Source organism: Myotis davidii, unplaced genomic scaffold (assembly GCF_000327345.1).
Source record: "Myotis davidii unplaced genomic scaffold, ASM32734v1 scaffold332, whole genome shotgun sequence".
Lineage (NCBI taxonomy): Eukaryota > Metazoa > Chordata > Mammalia > Chiroptera > Vespertilionidae > Myotis > Myotis davidii.
Genome location: NW_006285779.1, coordinates 7867474 through 7882358, shown reverse-complemented (window position 1 = coordinate 7882358; position 14885 = coordinate 7867474). Strand labels below are relative to the sequence as shown.

Sequence of the window (14885 nt, the reverse complement as noted above, 5' to 3'; positions counted from 1 at the left end):
AGTCTTCCAGCTGTGACACCAGGGACCCCAAGAACAGGAGCTGGGAGGAAGGTGGGGGGTGAGAGCTACCAATGTAACAGGTGTCCCTGAGGTGAGGGGGGTCAGCTGGGGCTCTGGTCATCCAGGTGGACACTGTGCAGACCTGGCACAATGGTGGCATGCTCGTGTCGTACACCCCCCGACTTCAGACCATCGCCATGCTTTTAGTTGTTAAAGTCCTGGCATTTTCCTCTCCTGCCTCTAGTCTTCCCTGGCACCTGCCTGGCTGCTTGCACTGGCGCTGTTGAGGCAGAGGGGCCGGCTATCTCCCAACCAGCTTCCAGGGGAGACAACGTGTAAAAGCAAGGCTGTGAGGGCTGCCAGACAGGGAAAGGGAGGGAGAGGGGAATCGCTAATGAGGGAGAAAATGTAACCCGGCACACAGGCTTTTCATAAGAACTTTATTTCTCAAAAAGGGGGAAGAATCCAAAGTATTAAAATAATCCTCTAATTTTATTTTGGAGGGAAAGGATAGGATGACAAAAATTCGTATAAAAATTTCAAGCATAATCGTCAGATACTTCACCCTGACACCCACACCTCCTGTCTGAGCTCCAGGTTCCAACTGCATCACAAATATTGCCAATCTCCTGGACCCGGAGAGGCTGCGAGCGTCCGGAATGCTTATAGTTACTCCACAAATAAATACAAAAGATCAACCTCCCAGTGGAGATGATTTGGCCCATTTTGGTGATTATTTTTGATGAGAATGGTGCCCCTCATCTAAGTGCCAGACCTTTCCTTTCCGAAGATGACTACGAGTGTGAGAGAAATGTGGAAACATGTCTTAGGTATGGCTGGCTCTGGTACCAACCAAATGCCAAGGGAGACTTTACCTCACTGAGGCAATAAAAAGGGGAGAAGCGGCCATAATTTTTCCATTGCTTCTTACATTGGAGACCATACCTTTGTTTCTATCACTTAAGAAAACTGGACCATGCAAAGCAAAGTCCCTATTTAGAGCAATTAAGAAAGTCCCTATCCATAATAATTATTTTCTAACTTAAAAAGAGGAAAAGAAAACGGTGAGCTGGATTGCAAGTCATTAGCCAAAACCAATGCTGCCAAAATGCGCCCACAGCAGGGAGGCCTTCAGGAGCTGGAGCTGCGACCGGCTCAGCCCCAGGTCCCGGCTCAGCCCGAGGTCCCGAAGCGAGCTCAGCGGTGAGGACCTCTCGGAACACCCGCTCCTCTGCGGCTCTCAGTTGGTGTGGCTCTGAGGAACAGGGAGGTTCTCGTGAAGGTATTTTAAAGTTCCATGCTCGGAGAAATCCGAGACCACGTGGTCCTGCCCTCGCAGCAGCCACTTAGTAGTAAGCAGTCCCTCAAGTCCTACTGGTCCCCGAGCGTGGATTCGTGAGGTACTGATTCCCACTTCAGCTCCTGCAAAGAAGCACGGATGAGGGTGTGGCGTTTCTCGCCTCTGCTTCCTCTCTGCTCACCAGCCCCTCGCCCGCCCGCTGCCCACACCTGCCCATCCTCCCGGCCAGCTTGAGCTTGTCCCCACGAGTTCTCTGGTCTCTGTACATCATGCTGAGCCTCCTTCTTCCCATGAAACCCAGCGTGTGGGCTCTCTTGTGCTTTTACCAGAAGTGCTCTCTCTGCTACCTGTTCAGTGTCTGGACGGTGCACCATAATTTGGCACTGGGGCATTTTCTGAGTTATATGACAATGTTTAGTATGGAGGTTTCATCTCCCTAAATATTCTTCAAATCCTAGAAAAGGGTGTGTTCTCAGGGTCCCCAGAATTCTTAGCACTAAACTGACTACATGGAAGGGTGCTGCTCATCTCCCACCCCTCTCGCTCCCGGCTCAGACACGGGCATGTCTTTCTGGGTCTGGCTCAGTGCTCTGCACCTCCCACGGGGAGGCAGGATCCCGTGTCCATCACAACTGTCCCGAGCGCGTCCTGGCCCGGGGTAAGGTGGTGAATAACTGGTACACTCCTGTTTTTGTGGAGCTTATGTTCTTGTGGACAAGGCAGCGAAGAACTCATGTGCGATGGGTGAAGGATGCTGTGACAGACTGTGCGGGCCGGTGGGGGCCACGCTGGGCAGCTTGGGCAGGGAGCCAGCGCCTCCCTGAGAAGCTGCGTTTCTGCTGAAACCTGAACAATGAGGAGCCAGCCGGGGAGGGGCAGGTGCAGGGTGCTGCAGGCACAGAGGAGCGAGGAGGCACGAGTGGGGATGAGCTTGGGGTACTGGTTGGCAAGGAGCCTGTGAGCACCACATTCAAATTCTGTTAAATAATGTAGAGACCATGTGACTCTGGGCGTGTTGCCTTGATCATCTTTCATGCTTTGATTTTTATCATTAAAAAAATGAGTAAAGCCAAAACCGGTTTGGCTTGGTGGATAGAGCGTCGGCCTGCGGACTAAAGGGTCCCAGGTTCGATTCCGGTCGAGGGCATGTACCTGGGTTGGGGGCACATCCCCAGTGGGAGATGTGCAGGAGGCAGCTGATCGATGTTTCTCTCTCATCGATGTTTCTAACTCTCTATCTCTCTCCCTTCCTCTCTGTAAAAAATCAATAAAATATATATTAACAAAATATAAAAAAATTAAAAAATGAGTAAAATAATAGATCCATTATGCAGAGCTAAGGGAGACACTGCATATGATGCACTTTACACAGTGCTGGGGATACAGTAAATGCTCAATAAGTATTATCTGCCTGTGTTACTAATGCATTTGACTCAACCAGAGCCTGAGCTTCTGCTCTGAGCTGGGGACAGAAAGACGATGGAGGATCTCTTGCTCTCCCTGCATCTTGACTTTCGCTTCCAAGCTGGGCTCCTCAGCCCTTAAAAGTATGCTGCTATTTCTTCTTCAAGACCATGGAATACAAAATTCAGTGCAAGTGATGTGATACTAAATCAAAACCACAACACAATAGAGACAGGGAACTAAAAACAAAGTGTCTAATGACTAAGAATAACAGTAAAATTCCCTTTAATAATCTTTAACAATTCAGTGAGAACTATTTCTTAAGGCAGATCATCTATTCAAAAGTTCAGAGGGATTGCAATGCTTCAAGTGCTGAAACTATTTCTCAGATTAGTTTACCTGCCTTATTGGAGCTTTGTTTAATGGCACCCCTGAACACCAGAGATGGTCTGAAAAAGCCCTAACCAGGGATGGAGATTTTATTATTATTATTATTTTTAATATATTTTTATTGATTTCAGAGAGAGAGAGAGAGAGCGAGAGAAAGAACCATCAACAGTGAGAAAGAATCATTGATCGGCTGCCTCCTGCAGGCCCCCCACCACCAGCCCTCCCCTCCGCCATTGGGGATCGAGGTTGCAACTCGGGTATGTGCCTTGACTGGGAATCGAACCATGACCTCCTGGTTCATACGTCAATGTTCAACCACTGAGCCATGCTTTGGTGAAAGATGGAAGGGGAGAAGGGTGTCTTTCAGAAGCTTTTATTTCAGGCTGCTTTAGAAATAAACCTTGCACACTTGGGCTTACCTGTCTGTTTTCGATGCTGACATGTAAGCCCAGCACAGGCACGAACACCTTCTTAGTCCTGTCCTCATGGGGAACTCCTAGCTCTGAGGCAACCTGGCTGTGTCTCTCTAAAGGAAGCCTGCAATCGCAGTGCTCTCAAAGGGCCTTGGCACAGACACTGCTACCACCGGTGTATGGAGACAGGCTGTGGTCTGCCTGCACTGCGGTGGGAGCGACCGGGGCTTTGGGCTGCACAAGCCTGGGTTTGAATGCCAGCTGCATGACTGTACAAGTTACTTCACCTCCTTGACCCTCAGTTTCCCCATTTATGAAGAAGAAAATCCAAGTACCTACCTTCTTAATATGTGAAACACCCAGAGCACAGGACTTTATCAGCTACTATTTTCTCTCACGTACCCACCCTCCCACAACTCTCTCTTCTCTTGACCAAGCATGTGACCACAGAGGTGAGCTGTCTCCTCCACCCTCACCATGCTCCTTGGACAACAGTGGTCCTTTCTCCCATGACCAGAGTCCTTACCCAGCCCGAAGCGGTAGCCATCGGAGAAGCGGGTGCTGGCATTCCAGAACACACAGGCACTGTCAACGTGCTGCAGGAAGAACTCTGCAGTTTTCTCTGCAGCAGAAAGAGAAGAAACTGAGTTAGGATGACCCACAGAGAACACCTGCTTCCAGCCCCTCACCTGGAACTGACCGGACAGGGTCCAGGCACCACGGGGCTTCCCTGCGTGTTAAACACGGATGTGTGAAAAACCCAAAGAGGAAGAAGGAAGATCGGCTTCATCAGTCACTGCTGTGGAAAGCGTAGCTGCTCGGGAGCTCCCACTGCAGAGATACCCTTGCTGCTGCCATGGCCGTCTACACTACTCATTTAGAGGCTCTGGACCCAGAGTGTTTAAGTCTGAAGTCCAAGTTCACACCCACTAGCTAGGTGACCTTGGGCAGGTTTCTGAACCTCCCTGTGCCTAAGTAAAATGGGGACTGACAATGACCTAGCTTACAGTGTGTGGAGAGAATAAGATGAACTGACCTCCACAAAGCACTCACCACAGTCTAGCACACAGGTGCTCTGTAAATGTTAGCTGTTACTATTAGTGCTGTTATGATTCCCCAATAAGTGAACTGTAAATTCCCTGAGGGGGCCATACCGGCTTCCTTAATCAGTGGGCCTGAAACTAGGCATGTCCTGCAATACGTATCTGTAGAGTGAATGAATGACTATGGCACTGGTTCTGCCCTCACTCTCCTGAACCTTGGTTTCCTCAGCTGTAAAATGGGTTTATTCCAATAACTTAGAAAGGCTGTTGTGTGGATTAAATGGTAGCGCCTCTAATGCAGGAGTCATCTTTCCAGTGGAGCTAATAGTCTCTTTCCCGCCTCCTCCCACGGGACTACTGTCATACAGAATGAGGTAACAGATGTGAGAGCACTCAGCAAAGCAGCCAATGCAACCGACAGCCAGCGTCATCATCAGTTTGCTCAGTTCGTTTCCTGCAGGCCAGGAGGCAGAGAGGAGAACCACTGTGGAGACGGAGGCAGAGAGAGCAAGCGCCTCCGCTGCAGCATCTGGCACTGACCGTTCTCCGTGACGATGACGTCCGTGTGGGAGCTGCCGTACTTGTGGATGTGGTCGATGGCCTCCTGGACGCTGTCCACCACCTCAATGCACAGCTCCAGGTCTCCGTACTCAGTTCGGAGTGACTTCACTTCCGAGGGGCTGAAGGTCAGATAGGAAGCGAACTTGGGGCCTGCGTGAATTTTCACCTGGAACAGAGGAAGTCCAGGGGCAACAACAGAAAGCCCTGTGAGAAAGCAAGCTCACACCTCTCCTGGGACCAACAGCAGGCCCGATCAGAGGCCACTAGCGTAGAGTGAGGCCCAGCACAGTGAGCATGTGCCCTGACTCCCTTTTAATTTGAGGGGTGCATTCTCATTTTCCCACAACGCTCTCAGGCTCTCACTGGGCCCATGCCATACTGATAGCTGACTGGAGCCTCTTTTCCAGGAAAGGATGGAAGGGAAGAAACACGTGCTGCAGGTCAAAGCGACCAAGGCCAGCAGTCCTTCTCCCGGCTGCTGCACAGAACTCTGCCAGGACATCCAATACATCTGACGGAAAACCTAGGCCGTCCATTTTTGTCTGGGGAGCATCTAGGAATAGGAATGTAAGATGGAGCATACGTCTATGTTGGAAACTTACTGGTATTGGTTGTTTATAACTAATAAAATAATCTCAATAAAAGAGGATATTACACAAATTGCTGACTCCCAAATACCACTGTATTAAGTAGGTTAATATTGGTAACTGAAGACATTTGTGGAGGGGCAGATGCAATACATTTTGGTTTGAGAACATTTCTGCACAATCTTTTCAAATCAAATCCAAACAGGAATGTGTTCAGACTCACAAACTTTAAACTATGCCGCCTGAATAAATGTTGCCAGAAACAGTCCATTCAGCAGGCTGCCATGCGGCCTAAACCCTTATCCCTCATCCCTCTTAGCCCTTAATATATTCCACTCAGTAATGAGGCTATTTGCATGTGGGATTCTCCCACCCACTGGGCTGTCAGAGACAGGGGCCTGCCTTCACCTTCCTCCTCTCTGTGTACTGAGCACAGAGCTCTGTACACAGCAGATGCTCACAAATGCTGCCTCGCGAATGGCCTCACTGGTGTGGGGATGCTCCTGGTCCAGTCCCACAGGCTCAGTGCCCACGTGGGAGGCAGGAAGTGGTGCGATCCTGCGAGCTTGTCTTACCTGTTCCACTCGCAGCATATCGATGATCTGGTCAAACAGGGGTGTTCTCAGCAGGTCTCGGTGGATCAACAGAGTCTCCAAAGCGTTACAGGCAGCTGGATATTCACATTTAGAGTCTCTGACTAAAGAAAGAGAACAAAGAGTTGTTTCTATTAACATGATCCAGCACCACAGAGGACCTGACAAATATTTTGCCTGTAGAACAGGGGGCCCTGTCCAGCTCACCCAGTCTGGAGGCTTTATCGACACTGGCCTCTGAATCCACATACATGTGGCAGATCCCTTCACTGTGCCCCATCACCGGGATCCCCTTGGCGGCTTTCTGGATATCTCTGACCAGCTGGGAAGAGCCGCGTGGAATGATCAGATCTATCATTTTGTCTAGTCGGCAAAGATCTTCCACTTCTTCTCTGGTATTCACCTGAAGAGATAGAGAATAAAAAGATAAAGAGAGTGTCTTCTAACCCATGAAATATCCCCATTACAGTCACATGTCTGCACTTCCTGAGCACTAATCAGGCACTATGAAAACTTGTTCCAAAATAAGACTCGTCCCTGATCATGGGAATCAACGCTATCCAGCAAATGCTCACCGAACTCTGCACACTAAGTGCTTTGCTGGGCCTGACCACAGGCAGGACCCGGTCCCTGCCTCCAGCAGCTCAGAATCTAGTAGGGAAGAGGGGGCTAGGACCCAACCAGCCATACACTGCTGGGCAGAGAACGTTTTAAATGCCAGGAGAGGTAAAAGTGCCACCTCTGGAATTAGAGGTGCCATGTGATTATGGCACAGATTATGCCATGTGATGAGGATCACAAGAGGAAGTGGCTGCCCTGGTGATTCTCTAACCACAGCCTTAGTGACAAGTTGGGTCTTGCGAGGGAGTCATGGTTTTTCATGGCTTCTGCTGACAACTTCAGCCCTGGGATGCTGGCTGGGCTAACGGAAGTGCTTACGTTAGGACACTGACATTATGGGTATCTTTTTATCTTCGTGATTTTTCATTGTCCCCTATATGGTCATGTTACTTATAAGAGAAATACAAATACGTTTACGAAAGTGCTCACAGCAGCTTTAATCTGCATAGTCCAAAGCTGGAGACAACCCAAGTGTTTGTCAACAGGAGAAAGGACAAACTAGTATATGCATGTAAGTGGGATACTACACGATAGTGACAGAGGAGCTACTGCTGGGTGCAACAGCGTGGACGAAGCTCATGGGCATCCTAATGAAGAAAAGAAAGACAATGTAAAAGAGTGCACTGTGTGATTCCATTTATATGACGTTCAAGAACAGGCAAAAGAAACTGAACCTGAAAGAAGTAAAAGAGCAGTTTGGTGGTGAGGGGCATACTGACAGGCAAGGGCACCTGGGAGCCTCTGGGGTACTGGGAATGTTTTGTATTTTGATATGGCTGGTGGTTATATATGTGCATGTACATATGGACAAAATCACATAAGGTCTGTATACTTACTGCATATATGTTGGACATCAATAGGAAGGAGGGAGGCAGACGCCTCTGAATTAAGCTAGGCGGTGGCAGAGCTGGGATTTGGATCCACCACTATGTTGCCATGAGAAAAACCCAGACTCTCCATCAGTGAGCATGTGATGCAGCCGTTTTAAAGGCCCTCACCCAGCAGCCCAAAGAACTCTGCAAAGTGGGAGCGAGTAGCCTCGATGGAACAGAGAAGGATCTGAGCCAGCCTAAGCCCAAATCTAAACTACTACAGACTGTGTGATTTACTTAACCTCTGTGCCTATTTTTTTCCATCTATAAAATGGGCCTAAAATCGATGACATTTTTCTCATAGGGTCGTTGAGAGGAGTAAGTGAGAGGTAAGAAAGTGCCTTGCCGATAGCAGGTGTTCAATAAATTGCAGCTCTTACTATCTAGTTCAGAAATTCTACTTGACAATTGAGGGGTGTAAGACAATGGTTAAAATAACAGCAACAACAATAATAACGATAACAGCATGACCTAATATTTACACGCTCCCATGATGGTTTATGACAAACTTCCATAAAAATTGATCTCATCTGACTTGGCCTAAACGACTCTGTCAGTGCGCAGAACCCAGGCCTCACACTCTAGTGCTGGTGACCTAAACGATGAAGGGCTAATAGGCATTCTTATGAAGTCAATAGTGCCGGGACACAGTTATGTGAGAGCAGCCTTCCGAAGCCACTGAAGACCCATCTGGCACTGTCCAATGTCAGTAGACAAACAGGACCTGCTGCCACTTCAATTAAGGACCTCCTGGGAAGTGGCTCCGACTCACAGGGCCTAAGCTTTGCTTCAAATACCCAAAGACCTGACCTGGCTCCTTTGAACCCGACATGGCTCATTCTCAGGGACCTACCAGCTGTACGGCCTCCTTGACTCCATGGATCGAGAGAGCCTCCTGGGTCAGGACATGAAGAATCCGGTTGCTGTGTGCAGCCTCCTTCCCTCCTTTGAGTAACAAGCCATTACCACTTGCAATAGCCAAGGCTGCCACCTGCAGATCAAAGGAGAGAGCAGTGAACCAAAGGGAATAGCAGTAATAGTGACAGCAATGTTAGCATGCACTGAGCACCTGTGCCGAGCACAGGGTCAATCACTTCATAAGGCCTATCCTGTATAATCCTGGGGACAGGAGACCCTGACTGGAACCAAACCACCCAGATCTTAGAAACTAAACTCTGAGTCTTCCTTAGCACCACCAGCAAAGTAACCTGAGTTAAGAGGCCAGGGCCACACGGCCTCTCCCTAAGGTGGCCACAGTGGAGGACAGGGTGCTCAGCTGCCTCCTGACCCAGGTGCTTGCTCCACCTGTCACGGTGCTGAGAGCTCTGAACGCCTGGGGCTGAGAACCTGGAGAGGACCAGGCTCCTGCCAGCTCTGGTGGAGATGCTGGGAACAGAGCACAGCCTGTCTGGGAAGGAAGAAGCAGGCCATCTGGGAGGAGAATCAGTCACTGACCTGGTCACCCAAGGCCTGGAGCTTAACTTTCTGAGTGCTCTGGTGTAAAGGAGAACCTACCTGGGGTTTTTTTAAGTAGCGAAAAACACTTTCCTAAAAACACTGTGTGCCTGAAACTGTTCACCTCCAGATCAGTGGCTCTTAATCTTTGTTTTTTGTTGCTCACGAAGCCCTTATAAAAGTTATGTACGTTCTCCAGATAAATGCACAAACCCATACAACTTTTAGGATTCAGGATTCTGTGATGCTATCCAAGCGAGGAACCTTAGTGGGCCAAAGAGGAAACCTTTACTGTGCGAAGTGTCAGCTAGTGTGGCTAAAAGGAAGCAGGGAGACTTCATGGACAGGGCCACACAGAGACTGGGACTCATTTCCACCAGCAGAGGGGGCTGTGCAGTTCTCCCTGGGGCACTGCCGAGACAGGTCAGAAGGGGCTGGGTGGTGAACAGGCTGGTTTTAGGTCCTCAGGGAGAATCCTCCACAGAGCACGCTGGACTCCCACGGTCACTGATGCCATGGAGTAGTGCTGCTTGTTTGTTTTTAAACAGACTTTCTCCCTGAGACTTCGCGGCTTGTCCAAAGAAAGAGCTGGTATCGTACTAGACAGTCCAATGGGGGATGTTCTCAGATTTCTGGGAGAAAGTTTAGGGCAACAAGGACATGGCTGCTTGGCAAGCTCTTTGATACATGGTTTCTCAACATGAGCCTGTGATATGTCAGATTCCTGAAAGAGGATTATATTATAGTTTACATCACCACTAGACATTCTTTTTCTAAGATGTACCTTCAGGAAGCCATCTGAGACACTGATGATAAAGGGCCCTTTTTCGCATGGGCAAAAGCAACCATGAGATGAAGGACCTGCAAGAGGCTAGCAGGGACTCTGGGATGAGGGAACAAAGTGCCCACTGAGCTAATATACTTGGAGGTGGGCTCCCTGGTCAGGGAGATTCTCCGTGGTCAGGGAGATTCATCTGGGGTTAAGGCCCAGCTCCACATTAATAAGTTTCACAATAGTACTGCCTCCTATAAACTTCAGTTTCTTCAACTGTAAAATGTACATATAAATACTTACTTTAGAATTATTGGTAAAGCCAGTAACATAAATTACCTTAAGAACAACCTAAGAATAAAGTCTCAAAAATTATTTTTTTGACCCTAGCCAGTTTGGCTCAGTGGATAGAGCATTGGCTTGCAGACTGAAGGGTCCCAGGTTCAATTCTGACCAAGGGCATATGCCCAGGTTGTGGGCTCAATCCCAGTGGGGAGTGTGCAGGAGGCAGCCAATCAATGATTCTCTCTTATCACTGATGTTTCTACTTCTCTTTTCCTCTCCCTTCCTCTCTGAAATCAGTAAGAATATATTTTTTAAAATGTTATTTTTTGGGGGTGGGGCGGGGGGAGATAAAACGTTCTTCCTTAAAAAAAAAAAAGAATGTTTGGGAGATTTATCTCGGCATTAGTCACATACCTGGGGTAGACAGTCGGGGCGAGACTCGAAGATGACCAGTAGGACTCCGATTGGGACAGTCACTTGTTCTAGTTCCAAGTTTTTGGCAACTCGGATCCGGCGCAAAACGCGCCCCACGCTGTCCTGGGAGGAGGTTGCAATCTGCCGCAGACCGATGGCCAGGCTGTTCAACTTAGACGTGGAGAGGCTCAATCGTTTCAGCAGAGGAGGTGCAAGTCTCCCTGGGGGTGTAAAAATGCATGATGATAAAGGAGGAGACCTGGGCAATAGCAACTGTCCTACTGGATGTGTGGCGCTGTCTTTGAACAGACATGGAACTACGGGAAAACAAGGACATGCCATTTACACAGCTTTTCTGGGGGATAATAGTTTGCCATATAAAGGTATGTAAACCTACACCTTTTGTGCAAGTTCGGCTCCAGAAACTTGTCATTTGCAGGAGTGAACTTGCATGTAATGAGAACACTTATCACACCATTTTTATATTAGTGGGAAACTGGGTTCTACCTATAAAATCTGGCAGTGGGCTACCATGCAGTTAACATCAATAGCTATATGATATGATATGATATGAATACAGTTTGTGAAAAAGGAAAACTACAAAACAGTATGTATGGTAGGATCCTATTGATCAAACACGACATGTTTCTAAGTCTGGAAGGCATCAAGAACAGTGATGATTGCTGTCAATGTTTCTGCATTATTTTAATCTTTTATAAGAAATGATTAGAAGCAATGAAGATGATCTCTTTTAAAGTAAAAACTTAAATAGAATTATAAGTTCACATATAAAATTTTCTTTAAATTTAAATACAATGGTATGCATGGAGTGATTCTCTATACATACACATGTTCAAATATATGCATGAATATATATTCAGAAAAACCATATGGAATCACACATCACAAATCATCACTGTGGTTCATGATGACATGAGATTATGAAAAATTTCCCTTTCTTTTTAATAGCCACAGCCAGCTAGATCAGGGGTGGGCAAACTTTTTGACTCGAGGGCCACAACGGGTTCTTAAACTGGACTGGAGGGCCGGAACAAAAGCATGGATGGAGTGTTTGTGTGAACTAATATAAATTCAAAGTAAACATCATTACATAAAAGGGTACGTCTTTTTTTTCAATGGTTTTATTCATTTCAAATGGGCCGGATCCAGCCCACGGGCCGTAGTTTGCCCACGGCTGAGCTAGATAATAAAAACTTCTTTTTTGGAGGGGAGGAACCAACCTTATATTAAGAAAAAAAAATTAAACCATCATTTTACCAAATAATATCAATATCATTTAATTAATATGGATTAATTTTCTTCAGATTTTCCCATGTACTAAAAATCAAGTTTTAATTATAGTGCATGTTAAATGTTACACTCTAGTTTTTCACTTTACAATGCATGTACATTTTCCATGTTGCAAAAATTATTTAATGACTACTAAATAGTTCATTGAGTTGACACAGGTTAATGCAATTAATCACACTTACATTATTAGACACTCAGGTTGTTTCCAGTTTTCAGTGTGACAAATAATCCTGCACTAAGAATGGTGACATCCTGCAATGGGCTTCCCGAGTGAAAGGGGATTACCACGCTCATGACTACACAGGACTGTTCTCAAGCTACCGTGTGTTGTCACGAATTTCCAGAGATAACTGGGATGCTAACCACGAGTCATGTGATTTTTGAAAAACAGCTCTAACCTCTGTGGGTCTTAATTCTTTTACTTTAAATTAATGGATAGGATGTCATCAAAGATTTCCATTTCTGAGAGTTTATTTTATGACTTGCCAATACTACAAAAATTCAAAAGACCAGATGTAAATTCTACAGGAAGTTCCAAAGCAATGACTCAAACGTGTGTTAAGGAACGGGAATAATGTTGATGAGCCTTGCTAGGTTTCTTTGAAGGGCATAAAACTAACTTGGATGTTTAATTTAAGGTGCATTTATTCAAGAGAGAATAAAATAAAAAACCCCATTAAAACCAATCCCCATTATTTTAGGGTACCAAAGACAGAGAACTAGGAAAAGGCCGAGACAGAGTGAGGGCCTATCTGGCTCTACATGTTTAGTGGTCAGCCCTCTCACTCCTCTACCATTCGCAACTTGAGGGCATATCTGTTGGGGCCTGTTGCTAACCCTGGGCAGACCGCACTCTAGGAGATGAGCTGTCTTTCATCACAGGCTGCATAAACTATTCTACAACTATTTTACAGACACAGTCCATTTGGGTTTAAATCCAGATCTGTCACTGGCCATGGTTTCAGGCATGTGAAAACTGCTTCATTTTTCTCCTCTGTAAAATTGGGAAATACATAGTAGCTACCTCACAGTGCTATATTGTAAAGTAAAATGAGATCCTGTCGGCCCAGCCAGCGTGGCTCAGTGGTTGAGCATTGACCTATGAACCAGGAGGTCACAGTTAAATTCCTGGTCAGGGTACATGAGATTCTGTCTGTTATGCCCTTAGCGCAATGCCTGGCAACACAGAAAATTATCAAGAAACGGTAGCAACTGTTAGCAACTGTGAGCTCAATGTCTAAAATGGTGAGGTCTTCAATCTATTCTTTTCTTTGTCTTGAAATTGCCATAATAGCCATATAGGGAATGGAAAAAGCTCCTTTGGGGGTTGTGCGGGAATATCTTGGAAAGGGGTTGGGGGTAGTGTGTATAGTTTGAAAGAGCCCAATGAACTTTAACCATCAACCCTCAATAAATAGGATACAGAATATACATCTTCTTCTATAAGGATATTGACTTTAGGTAAAGTCTGACTTAAACAAAACCTTCCTTAAAACTGACTCCAAATTGCCAGGTTATTTACCCTCTGCCTCCTCCAAGTCTTTCTTGTTGGCTGACAGGATCTCATCGCGATGGTCCGTCAACAGATCAGCCAGATGATGGATGATCTCTGCTCTCTAGAAAAAAGGTGAAAATTAAACAAGCAAACAGTATCCAAGAAGAAAGCATGCCTGCTCCTTTAAATCTACTCTTCTGACCATGCCAGGCCTTGCTACTAAACCCAGGTAACTCTGGGGGACACGAGGAACAAAGGAGGAGATAGCAGGCTTGACTGTGTACTAAACCTCAGCATGATTCACTCTGAAAACAACAGAACTATCAGCTAGGTCGGTTATTACCTGCTCTGGTTCCAAAGTGGCCAACATCCTTCCTCCTGATCGAGCCATTTCTCCCTGTTGCTCAACGGTAGGGCCTGCAAGCACAATTGCAAATATCAGATCACGGTCAGCACAGTTCCCTGTCGCTATCTCAGCACATGCATAGGTTCCTCACATGCACGGATCTTACACTTGGTATCTTGCTATGCTTGTTGCACATACAGAGATCACTCTGACCAGTAAAATGGCAAAAGGACATACCAGACTAACTCGGGCATAAACCCAAGAAACTTGTCTGCACTTCCGGGGTAGACAATATAACTCATGTCTCCATAGTTCAATTCCACTTTGGCTGACATTTCCTAACGAGTCTACATGTCTGACTGTAGATTGTGATGCAGGTCTAGCTATGTGAACACATGAGAGCACAAGCTCTATCTTAGGCGTCTCTCATGTTTGCATCTGGCATCCTGCCGAGACCTACCATAATGCTTGTTGATAAAATGGTTTCTTACATTCTTTAACTTAGTGATTTTAGAGAGAATTAGGAGGCCTAAGTAGGAAGGTTAGATAAATTTTACAAAAGCAAAGCAAAATTGTTTTGCAAATAGTGTTCAAAACACCATCATATTTCCTAATATCGGCACATCAATTTTGTGATCTCTGTTCCCAGAATGACAGCTCGGCCTTTGGTCCCATCTAAGTCATGGTGTCACTAGCTGTCATCGACCACAGGACTCCATGAAGAATACTTACCTGCAGGCTTCACTTCGGAAAAGAAGGTGCCAACTTTCTTTCCCTCTACGATGTCTGTGATGACATGCCCAGACACTTTTGGGTGGGTTCCATTGGCAATAACCACCGAAGTGCCACCCTGCAAAGCCCAGAGGGCCGCTTTCACCTAAAGGAGAGGTTACGACCCAAAGATGAGACTCAGATCTTTGTAGGGTCTTGTCACCTGCACTTTAAATTTGCAAAAGATTTAAAATGCAATGTGATACGGAGCAATTTAAGAATACAATTTAAGAAGCTCCGAAAACACACCCA

At 46.5% G+C, this 14885-nt stretch overlaps 1 protein-coding gene across 2 annotated transcripts in view; it reads right to left on the bottom strand.

Moving 5' to 3' along the window:
* Window positions 1–423: 423 nt before the first annotated feature.
* The window catches only part of ALDH18A1 (aldehyde dehydrogenase 18 family member A1), a 33383-nt gene continuing 18921 nt past the window's right edge, over window positions 424–14885 (bottom strand). For both annotated transcript variants that reach the window (XM_006756625.2, XM_006756626.2), the window contains exons 8-17: window positions 14595–14739; window positions 13860–13933; window positions 13544–13637; window positions 10711–10931; window positions 8638–8775; window positions 6499–6694; window positions 6274–6395; window positions 5091–5277; window positions 4034–4129; window positions 424–1422 (exon numbers count right to left, since the gene is read on the bottom strand). In XM_006756625.2, the coding sequence (XP_006756688.1) occupies window positions 1241–1422; window positions 4034–4129; window positions 5091–5277; window positions 6274–6395; window positions 6499–6694; window positions 8638–8775; window positions 10711–10931; window positions 13544–13637; window positions 13860–13933; window positions 14595–14739 (1455 nt within the window). In that variant the 3' untranslated portion in view covers window positions 424–1240. The remainder of the gene's footprint in view (window positions 1423–4033; window positions 4130–5090; window positions 5278–6273; window positions 6396–6498; window positions 6695–8637; window positions 8776–10710; window positions 10932–13543; window positions 13638–13859; window positions 13934–14594; window positions 14740–14885) is intronic.